This window comes from Echinops telfairi, unplaced genomic scaffold (assembly GCF_000313985.2).
Source record: "Echinops telfairi isolate 266 unplaced genomic scaffold, ASM31398v2 ScPeMD7_3533;HRSCAF=4204_0, whole genome shotgun sequence".
In the NCBI taxonomy this organism is placed as follows: domain Eukaryota; kingdom Metazoa; phylum Chordata; class Mammalia; order Afrosoricida; family Tenrecidae; genus Echinops; species Echinops telfairi.
In genome coordinates this window covers 84,636,163-84,652,099 of record NW_022107431.1, presented here as the reverse complement: position 1 = coordinate 84,652,099, position 15,937 = coordinate 84,636,163, and the positions used below count along the sequence as shown (strand labels likewise).

The following is a 15,937-nucleotide window of genomic DNA, read 5'->3' as shown; positions in this document are numbered from 1 at the left end:
GTTGCTATGACTTGAGGGCAGTGAGTTTTGGAGTGTGTGTGTGTGTAAGAGAGAGAGAGAGAGAGAGAAAGAAATCATTGTGAGCCTCCTGGGCTTATGTTCCCAAGTGCACAATGATGTCACCCCTAATTAAGTTTGTGCCCTGGAGCCGCAGAGCCACATCCCAAGTTCCAAGTTAGAGAGAAAAAGAGAAGTCCTTCAGAAGGTGATGGGAGCCAGGAGTCTGACTGCAGCCCGGGCAGTCTGGATGGAGTCTCACTTGTGATCTGAAGACACGGTTTCTATACTGTTACCCTGCACCGCACACTTGGCAGGAATCACGTACTTTCCCAGGCCCTTGCCATGACTCAAATCGCACGATGCCCATGTGGACCACAACAGTCAGGTCGACAGTTGAGAGTAGCATTCGTGATGCACAATGTCTTTTTGCCCCTCCAGGCAAAATCCATCATCCAGATCTCACAGCTGTCTTTGAACAAGACAGAAAGTTACCAACTTCCCCAGAGGCTGGGCTGAGGAACATGGCATGCATTAGGCTCACTGCAGACTGGGAGTGAGTGTTCCTTCAGGCTGGACGACAGTGCTGTCCCAAGGCGGCCCGAGGTCAGTCCGGTGCTTGTCCCTGAGCTATCCCGAGGGGAACAGTCAGCCTACCTCTCCTCCTTATTTGTGAGTCTGAAGAGGAAGTCACGTTTAATGAGCACATAGAAAACAAATTACGGACTTTTTTTTTTTAATGAAGAAGTGATTTTACAGGTACTTTCCAAACTCACTCACTACCCTCAGCGACTTTCTTAGTCTTAAATCCCGAAGTTCCCGTCTCCAAAGTGGTTTCTTTTCCTTGGATGAGCCCTCGTGCCTGGTGAAGCATCATTTGGCCTCTCTCAACAGTGTCTAGAGATGTATAGTTTTCAGTTCACTGTTGGAGTTAAAGCTTAATGTTAGTCTGCAGAGAATGGGTCCGTTTGCTTGTGAGGTTGTTACGTTTGTTGTTGTTTGTTTTTCTTAAGGACAGTAGACATTGTATGCCTGCATGACTGTATGTGAATTATGGCTAGATAATCCCCATTCCATTTGTTTGGTTGGATCTCCATGATACGGCTTTATTATTGAGAACAGACTGTCTATTTTCCTAATCAGTTATTTTTAGAAGTCTCCCAATGACAGAGATATCCATCAGCACCTTGGAAGATTTTAAAGGATTTAAAGTACCTATATTTTTGAAACTAAGACACAGCCTTCTAAGGGTTGTATGGGATTTATTTAGCCTTTCTTTGTTCTATAATTATATTTGTATAACAACTAAGAATCAGTGTCCAAAAGGTTTAGGTCTTGAGATTTTGTTGATGTCTTATAATATGTCATTTTTGCCCATATATTTCTATTAGTTGGAAGTGTAAGTGACATTATTTCCTTATTACCAGCTCACCCATAGTATAGTATTCTTGTAGACCAAAAGATGTGGACAAAAAGACTAACACATCAACATTTTGTTAAAGCAAGAGTTAAAAGAAGCCAGAAAAGGGGGGCTAGCCCTAGACCAGAGTGCCTGCGTAAAGCCCTGCAGGGAAGACTTGCCCTGAGCAGCAGAGACTCTGGGAGCTTACAAAGGAAACGGTTTGGTGGGCTGTTACCTTAGTCAGGAATCAGGACAGGTTCTGAGGCACACGTTTCCCGGTGTGGGCCGTCAGTCCAGGTATATGGTTTCAAGCGTACACACAACATTGGGCCAAGATGGAGTCCAAAAATGTAGCAAGGGCGCCTGGGATATTTAGCATACCTCCCTGGGCATGCGCACAACTCCTTTTTCTTAGTTTGAATCCCGTTAGTGCTAGGACTGCCAGTGTAGGCCAGCTACTGCTGACGATGCCTTTGCTGTGCATTCCCTTAAACCACAGCAAGCTGGTCTCTGGGGAAGACCTGAGAGCCAGCTGAGGCATGGACAGTGTAGGTTTCCCGAGTTGATTGACATGTCACATGGCCCTGCTCCCGTTAGTGTCTGTTTTGTTCCCCCCCAAAGCAGTGTTTGTGCAGCTTGTGCTTTCTCCATAGCTGCCTGCCTCCTGGGCTCATGCTGGTTCCTCTCAAGACGGCCGTCTCCAACAACAGTTCTTCTTAACTTACTTGACAGCACACACAGATCACTTGAGGCTCTCAAGGTTAATAGAACTTACCAAAAAGTCCCACCTGCCCCCTTTTTAAAATACAGTGTGATCAGATGGCTATCTTGGTAGTGTTAGGATGTACTTGGGTACCTCATGGCCTGCCAAAAATTCATCTCTTGCTGGGAAAGTTGTCCTTCGTGCTGTTTGGCAAAAGTATTAGAGGGTGTTACAAATGGAGCCTTTCCTCCTCTACAGCACCAATTTCCCCTTTAAATTGTGTGCACTCGAATCTCAGTGCAGTGAATTTAGGAATACAGTTCACAGCTTCTTTTTTGGGAGTAAGTCTTATGTCAGTAAAAGCTTGTCATGTAAGTATAAATTAAGTATCCGGTTAATTCTGTTTATAGAGTTAGGCTCAAACTCAAAAAATTGGATTTGCACCCTCTTTCTCCCCACTTCCACCCCCATGCTTATGTGGAACTAGAAATGACTGCCTCGTCTACACAGCTGCCTGCTTTCAGACATCTTCTACCACCTTCCCGCACCCCCACCCTCTCTCTCCTCCAACCCCCTGCCCCCACTGTGGACTTGGGATTTCCGTTTGTACCTGAATAGGTAGTATGGAAGGAACAGTGGTGGCACAGTGGATGAGGCTTTCTCCTCCCATAAAGAGTTACAGTCTCAGAAACCCACAGGGGCACATCTACCATGTCCTACAGGGTCGAAATGAATTGGAACCAACTCCATGGTAGTGAGTTTGGGGTTGTTGTTTTTTTAATTTTTGTTTTTGGAGGTGGTATTGATAAGTCCCTGGTGGTATAGTCGTTATGTGTTGGGCTGCTAACCCCAAGATTAGCAGTTTGCAACGACCAGCCTCTCTGGTGGAGAAAGAAGGCTTCCCATGCCCTTGCAGAGGAGTTCCCATCTCGGTACCCTGCAGGCAGTACTGCCCTGCTTCATAGGGATGCTGTGAGCCAGAACCAACGCGATGGTCATGAGTTTGGTTTGGGGGGGTTGGGTGGAGTAGGGGGAAAAAAGAAAGAAAACCCCTTGCACATTGCATGCGTAACAGACTTGTGGGGAGAAAAGGAGGGGTGGTGTGTGCAGAGGCTCTGATTTGGGCCACGGGATGCAGATGAGTCCCGAGGAGGGCCTGTTCTCCTGGGAGCGCTTGGAGGTCAGTGAAGACGGGGTTAAGGATTTTCCTAGTGTGAGTTTTACAGACTCATTTTCTGGGAGAGTTCAGTAACTTCAGTTCACTGTAACCAGCTGCCAACCTTGCCAGTCACCTGCAGCTGCTCTCACCCAAGGAGGCTTGTCAGTTCTTTGACTTTGATCTCTGAAGTAGCTGCCCCTGTTGACCACACACTCCTTCTCAGCACTCCCTGTCCCCTGGTTCTGGAAGCACTGGGCTGCTTTCCTTTGCCCGTTGCCGTTCTGATCATTTCTAGCCATTTCTCAAAGGCTCACCTTCTTCCTTCTCTCTTTTAAACCCCCTTTCTCGTGAATCAGGTGGTTTCTGAACTCTAAATGTTGGCGTTTTCCCCAGAGTTCCACCTAGTTGGGGGGATTGCGCTGGTTCACACCCATCCGGCAGACCCATGCCTAACATTTTTTTGGTTGAGCTCAGCAAACCGCTTGTTCACATGGCACTGGTCAGAGGCTTCTCTCTCAGGTGGGCAGCTGGGCAGCCCCCAGTGTGGAGAGCACAGATGGACAGTCCTGACTTGTTTGTAATGTTCATCTGCACACATGCTCCTTAATATGTAACTGAAGTTTGTGGGCGCCTTTGATTGTTCTTTTTTTTTTTTTTAATCATTTTACTGGGGGCTCGTACAACTCTTATCACAATCCATACTTATATCCATCGTGTCAAGCACATTTGTACATTTATTGCCATCGCCATTCTCAAAACCTTTGCTTTCTACTTGAGCCCTTGGTATCCGCTCCTCATTTTCCCCCTCCTTCCCCTTTGATTGTTCTTATTGAAGTATTAATAGTATGAAATAATAAACTACCTTTCAGCCTGTCAGGGTTTTTTTGTCTTGTTTTCATTACTTCAAAGGGTCCGAGGGCAGCGATCCCAGGGTGAGATTATTCGCATCCACCACTGGTCCAGCCCCATTACCCCTTTGCTCTCTGGATGATCCATTCCCCGCTTCACTTTAATGTAGGTCATTTCTCGTTCTTCCTCCAGTACCATTGTGTCTCAGTGGGCATCCTGCTACAAAAGACCTCTTTAAATTAAAGAGTTAAGAAACAATGGGGCTGGCCACTTTGTTAGCGACCCAGGCCTCATTCCCGGTGCCCCTGAGCATCAAAGACACAGGCTGGACAAATGGGGGAAAGCTGGGCATGGGTTGACTGAGCAAGGAGTAAGCCTTGTCTCGTGCTGCCAGGGCAAGCCCCTGGAAACAAAAAAGGGGATTTTCCGTTTTATTTACCAATTCCAGGAAGTAAATTGAGGGGATTATATGATAGATTCCTGAGGGAGGGTCATGAATACTGGGTTTAGGATCGTTGGCCAGGAAAATGGCTTGCCTGGACTCTGCTTTTAAATGTTGGCCCACTTGGCCTGGTGACATCTCTCCAGTGGCTTCTTATTCCTTGACGAAAGTCCTCTTCCGGGCCACTGTGGGTTGTGACTGTCTTTTCTATGCATGTTCAAGGGGCCGGATGGGATTAAAACAGATACTCTCTTGCCGTGGTGGATATTCTCCTGGGAGAGAAGAAGTCGAAAGAAGCAGGTGTCTAGGAAGGAGAGAACAGTGTACTTATGGACGTGATATGAAGTGCATACATAGTTCAACAACCTGTGACGACATCTTTCATAGTCCCAAGGTGTGGATTCTTTGGGCAAGCTGTGGAATGTACAGCATGACACAGGATAAGCAGTTTGAAGGTCAAGGTGCGCCTGGCCCAAACCATGATATTCTCAGCGCCTCACGTGCGGATAAAGCTGGATAATGATAAGGAAGACTGCAGAAAAGTGGATGCATTTGGATTATGGGTATCGAATATATTTATTAAAAATACTGAGTATATCTTGAACTGCCAGAAGAATGAACAAATCCATCTTGGAACATGTATTACTTAAACGCTTCTTAGAAGTGAGGCTAGGGAGACTTCTCATCTACATCAGGAGGAAATGAAGAGGAGGCCCCTCAGGGAGACAGGGTGACAGTGGCTCCAAGGTAACCATGGTGAGGATGGTGCAAGACTGGCCAGTGTTGGGTCCTCCTCTCCCCCGGGTCACTGAGCCATCGCCAACTGGATAGCAACCACAAGAACATCAGTTTCCACATCACAGCTAATCCTTGTTTCTTGAGGAGTGTCAAATTTGGGGAAACGCGTACTAAGTTTCTTTCTTGTAGTTTGTTTGTTTCAGGACATTTCAGATTTCCTTGGGCAGTAATAGTACTAAAATGCTATTGTACTTTCATTGATGACTCTCATTGGCTTGTGTGTGTGTGATGCCTTCCTTGTAGTTTTCACTTGTCTTTTGGTTGGAAGTACTTTCATACTCTTCTTTTCCTTCACTACCCACATATTCCAGTGACAGATGCTGTTAAAGATAATCAAAACTCAAAGAAATTTGAACATAAGGATTATTCTGGGCAGTTATTCCATCTGCATTGAAGGAGAGCTCTGGTTCTGGAAAAGGCAAGTGCTTAAAGGAGCTAGGTACAGTGAAGGTGGCAAAGAGAAGAGAAATATGCCAATCAAACACTGGCTTATCTTAACATGACTGATTGACCCTTGCCCTCCCCCTTTTATTGAGATCAATAGATGTCCTGTCTCAAGATGGTCTGGACCTCTACCCAACTCTTATCTTTTGATATTCAAATTTAATAAGGCAAGCAGCTTTCTAACAGGAAAGAAAGACCTTGCAAGTTTGAGTGAAAGAAAAGCCACTGGCCGATTAATTTAGGCCAGGGATTTCTTTAAATGAGTGCTTGGTTTTGATACCCCCACCCTCTACACACACCCCAAATCAAAGCACAATGTCTGCTATCAGGTTTTCCCTTTGACAGCTCCACAGTGCTCAGTCTTATCATAAAGTGTCGAAAGCATCAAGAAGCCTAGGAGACTCAATTTAGTGGAAGACTGGAACATTCCTGGTTTAACAGTCTTAAACCAGGGGAGCTGGCAATAATTCACTTCTACACCAATGATTACAGAATCAGCCAACCACACCAAACCAGCTGTCATTGCGCCACCTCTAACCCTGTAAGTATTTTCCACTGGATGCAAAGCAAATGCATTTGCAAATTAACTTCCTTCTAGGCCAGTGGTTCTCAACCTTCCTCATGCCGCAACCCTTTCATTTAGTTCCTCATGTGGTGGTGACCCCCCAACCATGATTATTTTTGTTGCTTCATCACTGCCATTTTGCTACTGTTATGAATCAGGCGACCTCTGTGAAAGGGTTGTTCGACCCCCAAAGGGGTTGCGACCCACAGGTTGTGAACCACTGCACTAGGCAAATCTATGGCGCTTGGGTGGTGCTGTTGGGTAAGTATTGGACTGCTAACCACAAGGTCCAGTTCAAATACACCCGCTGCTCCATGGGACAGAAACGAGGCCGTCTGTTCCGGTAAAGATTCACAGCTCTGGAAAGCCTATCGATGGTCACTATGAGTTGGACTTTACTCAAAGGTAGGGGCTGTGGGGTTTGTTTTGTTTAGACAAATCTCGGGTCACCTAAGAGGAGAGGAGGTATGGCAGAGAGAGTATCAGAGTGTGCTCAGTTACCCAGGGCTGCTGTAAAAGAAATACCACAGGTGGGAGGCTTTAAAGAATGGAACATTTTCACACTTCTAGAGGCTAACCATCCAAATCAGCGTCCCAGCCACAGCAGTTCCTTCTCTTAAGACTCTCGTTGAGTTTCTGGGATCTGGTGGTAGACCTTGATGTTCCTGTGCTTGTAGATGAACTTCACATGTTGTCTGTCTTCTCCCGAGTGTAGATGTCTGTCTGTGTCTATTCTGATATTTTGACAACTCAGGAGTGATTAGGTTTAAGATCCACACTTCTCAGGTCCAACCTCGGTTTGTTCACTCATTGTACTACATTAGATCGCACCATCCTCACCATTGTTCTTATGTTTCAGCCCATCATTGCAGCCACTGTCCATCCATCTTGTCAAAGGACTTCCTCTTTTTTAATGCCTCTCCTCATTGCCAAGCATGATGTCTTCTCCAGGGACTGGTGTCTCCTGACAACATGTCCAAAGTACATGAGAGCAAAGACTTGCCATTCTTGCCTGTAGGGGGCACTCTGGCTGTACTTCTTCCAAGGTAGATCTGTGTGGTCTTTTTGGCAGTCCATGGTGCTTGCAGTGTTCTTCACTGTGGGAAAAGCTGTCCATACCCATATACCGCCTCAATTCCTCGTGGTAGCTGGTGGGTCAATAAGAACCTCCGGCTTGCCCCTCAGGACCAATAATGAGCGTAGCAATACCAGAGGAGGGTAAGGGTAAGATGGGGGGAGAAAGGGGGAGCCTTTCACAATGATTGGCATATAACCCTCTCCCAGGGGGACAAACAACAGAAAAGTGGGTGAAGGGAGATAGCGGTTGGTGTAAGCCATGAAAAAAATAATAATTTATACATTTTCAAGGGTTCATGCAGGAGGGAGGGTGGGGGAGGGGAGAAATGAACTGATACCGAGGACTCAAGTAGAAAGAAAATGTTTTGAAAATGATGGCAACATATGTACAAAGGTGCTTGACACAATGGGTATATGTATCAACTGTGATAAAGAACCGTACGAGCCCCCAATAAGATGATTTTTTTTAAAAAGAAGGAAAAAAGAAAAGCTAATACCAGCAGCCTGTTTTAAAAAACAACAACAATGGACTAGGCCCATACCCTAGGGCGTCTTCAGAGGAAGAACTGGGGAGACTGCCTTACCCCATAGGAGGTTACCAAGGTGTGATCATGAGTGTTTATCCAGGAGCACTCACGATCGATCTGTACCTACTTGAGCGAGAGCAAGACTTTATTAGCTGATTTTGTAAAGTTGGGTGGCCATGCCCCGGAAGACAAAGGGGCCAGTGAGCCCAGTGGTTTCCTGAGCATTGTGTCGTCCCTAGTTTGAGGTCCCTCCCCTGGGTCCTCTTGGCTGAGGACAACAGGGTTAACCGCTTTTTCCCGGATGTTGCCTGCTTCCTTAATTGCACGTTTCTATCACTAGACCCCCAGGCCTCCTAAAACTGTGGGGCAGATTGCCTTCCCCGGCCCTCCCTTGATGAATCTGATTCTCACAATACCATTCCCTAGGTAGCTGGGCTCTGATGGCGGCCCCATCGGCCAGCACAGTGTGCTCTGGCTACGTAGTGGCCTTTAGTTCCTTTAACTGCTGAGGATCGACCAGTTTGGAATTTATTTCCCACATTGGACAACGTAATAGTTCAAATGCCCTGATTTTTCTTCAGTCTTCCTTGTCTAATATTCAATTTTTACATGCATATGACGTGATTGAAAATACCCTGGCTGGGGTCAGGCACTTCACAATACAACAAACTGATGGATGAGTGGTGGAGATAGGAGGTAATTAATTGCATTGCATTCAATTTCTTTATGGTAAGTGCACTGCTCTACCCAAGGCCCACTGCTATAATCATGTGTAGTGTAGCCAACCTCTCAGTGACAACCGGCCAGATAATTGGGAACCATACTCACTCGCTGCTTGCTGTTAAGTCCACTCTGACGCATAGTGACCCCGGAGGGCAGAGTAGAACCGCTCCTTTGGGCTCCTAATCGTTACAGGAGTAGACAGTCTCATTTTTTTCCTGTGGAGCAGTTGGTAAGTTCGAACTGCCAACCCTTGTGGTTGGCAGCCCAACGTATAACCCACTGTGCCACCAGGGGAATGTGGAAAAAGACAACAGTCTGATGAGGTGATTGAGATTAGCATGTCCTCCTCTTGCAGTTTTTACAAAAACTCGATCCACACAAATGCATTGCTAGAGCTGCTCTCGGGTAAGCGAGGAGCCTGGCGGTTAAGGGTCCTTTGCTTCCTGGGGACTCCACCTCTGAGCACTGCTTCTCCGCCACCTGGGGCTGCTCATCATGCCCGCTCCCCTTCTTGCTGGTGTGTCAGCTGGAGAGAGCCAGTGAATTAGATTTGGGGAGATGGGTTTCCATTGTTCCTGTTTGAAATTCAGAGTGCATTTCCCACAGAACCATTATTGTACTGTGCACTGTCGCACCTTTACAAATAGTTCCCCTGGGCACCCCGCCAAGATTGTCATGGGAAAATGTTTAAAGTTCCAGGCAACTCATTTGCACAGCAACTCTCCTGTAAACCCGGCAAGGTCTGAGAATCGCAGAGGCCGTCTGAAGAAGGGACCAGCGATTGCGGCTCCCTCGGCAGGGTGGGTCGACGTGTCCTGGTGCCTTGTTACTCCGCTGCAGATTCAGCGCCTCCTTCCCTGTACGAAGTCGGTCTAGTCCCTCATTAAACAGTTGGCCATCACCCATATTGTTTCTTCAGATTTAAATGAGATGTAAAGCTCAACAATGACAGTACATCTGTTTAGCACTCTCCTGACACTCTTTATTTTTAATTCTGTGGAAAGCATGCAAAACCGTGGGAGAAAGACAGGGCTCTCTAGTCCTATAAAGAGTGACAGCCTCAGAAACTCAGGGGCAGTTCTACTCCGTGCCACAGGGTGGCCAGGAGTCAGAATCCACCTGAGGGCAGAGCCAGAGACAGGCCATTCCAACACCTGCCTTGCCTCGGTCAGCATCCTGATGCGTGTCCTCAGGCGGGGCGGCCACTCTGACAGTCCTTTTCCATGTTATTCCCGGAACACTGCCTTTTCCATGTTATTCCCAGGAGCACTTCCATGTTATTCCCGGAGCACTTACTCCCAGCCCCTCAGCTTCCCGTCTAGCCTTCCGACTGGCCGTGGACAGTTTGACCACAGATCATTGATTCTTGTTTCCTACAGATCATTTGTTTCTGCTGGTGGGAGCTTTAATCTTCCCTGATTCAGCTGTTTCCCTCTCTGAGGTTTAAATGGTACTCTGCTCTTGACATGTTCATGGGCCCCTCTTCCCAAGTAAGGGGCCTAGAGGCAGGAACCATGTAGGCCATATGATTTTGTGCTAGCAAAGTTGAGAAATGAAATAGAAGCTTCACTGAGAGACCAGAGCTTCTATCCACTCCATTCTGGATGACAAAGATCTCCAGGGCCCACCCAGAATACAGAAACTTGAAAGAGGATTCGCTCCTTTTGGATCTCCTGCTCTTTTGTGATAGGTTTCATTGATTTGTCACACGGAAGGTACAGAAGGGAGCCCTGGTGGCAGAGTGGTTAAACGTTGGGCTGTGATCCTCAAGGTCAGCCATTCAAAACTACTAGTGTGCTCCTCAGGAGAAAGACGGGGCCTTCTACTCCCTTAGCAGCTACAGTCTCGAAAACTCACAGCAGCAGTTCTCCCTGCCCCAGGGGACCCTATGAGTCAGTACTGACAGGAGAGCCGTGAGGTTGTTTTTTAAAATGCCGTTCCTACTGACTTCAAAAGCAGCCCTATTTGTAAGAGAAGAGTGTAATTAGACTGGGGAACTTTCAGCAGCAGTGCCCATTAAAAATGGGGCATTTCCAGGGTTTGCAGAAAGCTGGGTGACCCGGTGGATTAAGCCCCCGTAGGACTCCCTAAGACCACAGCCCAGGAATGAGAACAGCCCCGCCTGCAGACAGAGGCACTGGAAAGTGGGCTACTGCACAAAGTCCTCCGCTATCTCACAAAACAGTCGCCATGATGCCGCCTGCAGGAGGAAAGCCTAGTCAGTGAACGTGTAAGCAAGCATCTCAGTGCTGGCAGGGGTCTCCACACGGGTGCTCCAGCACCCAGGGCTGCATCGGGGTGGGTCCATGTGGCTTCTCCTCAGGGATGTCTCACAGGAAGTGAGCCTTGCCAGCTGACGCAAGGAACTGGCTAAGACAGCTGCACCTTGGTCCGACCATCACAGAGCAAGAGACCCGAGACCTCGAAAGGCAAGGCTCACTGAGCAATTTATCCCTCCTCCCTTCAATTAACCCCACGTGTTTATCGGCCAAGTTGGCACAATAAACTAACTACCTCACTGACCTATGTCTCCCTTCACCCACTTTTCTGTTGTCTGTCCCCCAGGGAGGGGGGTATAGGTCGATCCTTGTGATCAGTTCCCACTTTCTCCCCGCACCTTCCCCTTAGTATGTTTTTCTTAAGTGAAATCTAGGCTAGGCCACTCACCACAGTGATCATCCCGAGCCCTGGTGGTTACCAGTGTCTTGGCCGTGTGGTACGGCCACATGGTCCATATGAACAATGACAGTCTCAGAGGCCCATAGAGGGGTCACTGTGAGTCAGCTCTTACTTGATGGCATTGAGTTGTTTCAGGGTTATGGCAGCTAAAAGGTGGGGGCGAGGGGGGAACGACCGAGAGTTAACAATAATGGTGCAAAAATGAAGAGCTTGTGCTAACATGGATGGTGGTGGTGCTTGCACAGTTCTTTTCAGTATACTTAAAACCATTGAATTGTATAGAATGTGAATTATATGCCCCAAAAGCCTCTTTTAAAAGGTATTTTGTAGGCTCTTGCTCTTTATAAATGACTACTAAGCAGTCCCACACCCCTTTTCTCACTCTCCGAGTAGTCCAAGATTTACGGTATACAGCTTTTTAATTTTATTTTAGTAAAATATGCTACACACAGTGTTACAGTGTGGAATTTGCTGATATTCTCATTCTCAGGTTCACTCAGATTTCCAAAGATGAGGTTTATAAAGGTACTGATATTAAAAGGCAACAATAAACTAAAAAAAAAAGCACCCTGACTTGCTTCGGAACGGTCTGACTGTGCAGTCACTAGCACACTAACTCCTCCTGAGTCAAGAACTGCCTGTGTTGTGTAGACTCTTACTTCAGTGGGATTCAGGTGCATAGCAGGACCCTTTGTAGTAATCCGGGGTTAAAAAGCATTTCCGAGGGATGGCCTCAGTGAAAGGCCATTAGGGGGATAGCAACAGTGGTATTTTCCCTTTGCACTGAACGTGCTTGCAAGTTGAGAAACATAGTTGTTCTTTGCAGGACTTTGCACCATAAAGGACCCACCACTTCTCTCTGGCTTGTGAATTTATTTTGCCTGCTGCTCTTTTGAGAGCTTTCTTTGTTTAAAGAAAAGTGCAGACCCAGAATGAGCCCACACAAAGCATGGTGTCTGCAGGACCAGAGAAAGATTAAACCGGCGGGGCATCTGCTGAAGCCTCCTGGACAGCCCTTAGGGGCCTGCTCCCCGTTTGTGTGCACTCTGGGGCACCCTCAAGTGGCAACATCAGGAATTGGAGCTGCTGTGGGGGAACCACTCCCTCTTCTACCCAGTACAGCTGTGAAACAAACACCTTTTCATCTGGGGGAATGAAGCAGCTTTGGATCAAGAATAAAGGGGGAGAGAGGTGTCTGGCAGTTGGGTCCGTAAGCACTCGTTATATCTGGTAGTGTCTTCAGCATTCTCAAAAAGAGAATTAGAAATTCATATAAAGCTTTACTTACTGCCACCAAATAGATGCCAACGCATAGACAGTGACCCTATAGACAGAGTAGAACTGCCTCTCTGGATTTTCAAGACTAAATCATTCAGGAGTAGAAAGCCTCTTTATTTGCACGTGTAGCGCTTGGTGGTTTTGAACTGCTAACCTACGGGATTACACATTGGGTTGCATTCGAAACCATCATCCAACCCATGGGAGAAAGATGAGGCTTTCTACTTCCATAAAGAGTTAGTCTCCAAAACCCACAGGGGCAGTTCTGCCCTGCCCTATAGGATCACTATGAGTTGGAATCGACTTATGGCAGATTTTTTTTTGTTGTTGTTTTCTTTTCTTTTTCCTTACTGGCAGAAACTTTAGTGCTGTCTTTCAAATACGGCGCTTGAAGTGAGTAGCACCTTGTTTGTCAAACAAAGTGACTTGGAGGGTTTATTTTCATGTTTAAGGTCAAGACATGTTGATCAGGCATATCCTGCTGGGTATGATAGGAGGCTTCTGTCCTCTTGTGCTTATTAGCATTGGGAGCAGGGTGTGCGCACGCCAGCTAACAGTGTGATGATTGAGCATACCAAGTGCACTGCCCAGAAACCTCTGAAACAGTGGAGGAAGCCTGGACAGAGGCCGTCCAGGAGGGAGGCCTTCGCTGGTACAGAGGCATCAAGCCTGGAGGAGTGGGTCCATGTAGGGGTCTCGGGGGGAAGAGACAGGAGACCAGGGCAGCTGAGGTGAAGAGTTAGGATCAAGAGATAATGAGAGGAAAAGTCAGAAGTTGAGAGAAAGATTAGACTGGGAAAACTTGAATGAGAGTTTGGTTAGTTATGCTTCCATAGACATGGGCAAAAGGAGGAGAGTGGAGTACTTTATGGCCCCATCCCTTTTGAGATGCACTTGGGAGGTATTTTCATGCTTTGTCCCCTGTTCAGGAAGCACTGAGACAGTAAAATGAGTCCTGGTGGCATAATTGGGTTCTGAGTTGGGTTGCTAGCCACAAGGTCAAAAGTTGTAACCCAGCAGTGGCTCCCAGGGCTCCCAGGGAGAAAGATGAGGCTGTCTGCCCCTGTGAAGATTCACAGCCTCAGAAACCCAGAGGGGCAGTTAGTTATCTGTCCCGTGGGGTCCCGATGAGTTAGTTGACTCAATGGCAGCGGGTTGGGTTTGGGAAGACAGAATGTCATGGTGAATTGAAGGCTTCATGCTTGAAGCTTCAGAGTTTATAATTCTGTGGAATAACAAGTAGCTCTTATAGAAAGAACAATTTGTAAGAAGAATTATTTTAATTATGCGAGGGGGCTTCGAAAGTTCAGGGGCAACCGAATTAAAAGATAATGGGATTAAAAAAAGAAGAGAATAAGATTTGTCCACAAACTTTTTGAAGGCTCCTTGTATTTACTGGTGTCTATATCAGAAGAAGCAGCTGGTTCCAAAATGTTAGTGGTGCCTTTTAAAATCTAAATTACCCTTCTATAATTTGGGTGAGATTGAAAAAAAAAAAGAACTGAAAGTAGAGTTCATGTCATAGACCAGATAGACGCCCAGGGTACTTGCCAGACAGAGGCATGTTCTGGTAGCAAAATCCAAGAGGGACTCCCAGTAGACAGTTCGATAGTATACCATATGGTTCAAACCAAACCCACAGTGTCAGAACAAACAGAAGCACAGCTACTTCCACCACTTTACCCTCAGAAAAATATTTTTCCTTGGGCACTCCCAAGATAATTCTTACAATATTTCCTAAGCTAATGTAGCATCAAATATTAAAGAGTCACTTTGGGTAATGTCCCTCAGTCTATCTAGATGGATAGCCTAACAGCAAAGTGCAATATGGTAGAAACAGTCTTCTGGGGCGACCTGCACCCATGCAGTTGACCATGGCCTGCCTCTCTGATGGCCCAGCCCGATCCAAGGATGAAGCGTGTTTGAGAAGCAGTGATCACCAAACACGTTTGGGTCACAAGATGCTGGGTCTAGGCCCTGCTTCTCGCCAATGTGCCAATCCATTATCTCAAGAAATGCCACATGCTACGTCAGGGAATTCACAGCTTCCTTGGCGTCCCACTCCCTCCGAATGGTCATTGGTCCAACCCCAGCTCAGCCTTAAACGAAGGCTCACAAGCACTCTAGGGTGGACCAGCAGGAGGGTGACGACGGGTCAGCACAGCCGGCTGGAAGCCACACTGAAGACCAGGCTGGGGCCCATTGGTGAGAGGTGAACCGCTTGAACAGGACATGTCTGAACAAAAGGAGTTTATTCCACTTGGGCAGGAATGTGGTTAGGAATGTGACTTTTCTTAGAGAGCAAGTAGGTCTACAAACACACTGAAAAGGGCCTCTTGTACAGGAAGGGAGGGTAATTTTAGCCTGGAAAGCTTGTGAGGCGAATGTTAGCAAGTATCACGGCAGCTACTGAAAGCACCAACAGAAATTAAACCTTGGTTATGAGTTCAGAGACTGTCTGCCATTAAGCATTTGTAGGTTCTTGGTGAACCGAAGAGGGGAGGGGAAACAACCCCGCGTACTCTGACCTGGGGTAGCTGAAGAACTGTGTTCTTGGGTGTGTTTGTCTGAGGCAGGTCCACGTGGGCGCCTCCTCTGTTGTCACCCGGTTCTCTGTGCTCCAGGCTCACATGCACTGTGGTTTCTTTTGCGTTGCAGGGTTTTAATCCTGGGTGCTTCTGGTGGAGTTGGGACTTTCGCTATACAGGTAAAACAATTTCTGTGTTCTGTGTCTGAGAAAGATTATTGTTTACACGAATTTAGAAAATGATATATTACAAGTGATTTTTGTTCCTTCAAAGTTGCGAGAGAGGCAGGTGTGGGAAATGCACTGTAATTTCAGCTTGCTCTTGGGAGAGGAAGTGTTCTCTGGAAGGAAGTGCTCACCTCTCCAGGGCTTTAATATAGAAGTGGGTACGTGGATGTCGAGTGTCACAGATGTCAGGAAGCTATTAGGGAGAGAGGCGATGGGCAGGTCATGTGGATGAACATTTGCAATTGATAGGAAATACCCAAAGTAAAAAACTAATGCTAATTTTTAGTAAAAAATTCTGAGGCTTTTTAATAGAAATTGATAGCCTGATTCTGAATGTATTTGGAAGTGTAATAGACAAACGATTTTCAATAAGAAGAACAAGACTTATACGATCTGATTTTAAGATTTACTACAAAGTCTTATAGTAATCAAAGTAGCATGGAACTGGTACAGTAATAGGCATATAGATTATTGGCCAATTGATTTTTGACAAAACTGTTGACACAATTTGATTGGTTAAAGAGAAATCTTTTTTTTTT

General features: G+C 46.6%; 1 protein-coding gene across 1 annotated transcript in view; it reads left to right on the top strand.

The window, feature by feature from the left end:
• Window positions 1–15,937, top strand: part of RTN4IP1 (reticulon 4 interacting protein 1) — a 46,197-nt gene that overhangs the window by 12,089 nt on the left and 18,171 nt on the right. Inside the window, exon 5 of the mRNA XM_004696231.3 lies at window positions 15,302–15,350. Within this exon, the coding sequence (XP_004696288.3) occupies window positions 15,302–15,350 (49 nt within the window). The remainder of the gene's footprint in view (window positions 1–15,301; window positions 15,351–15,937) is intronic.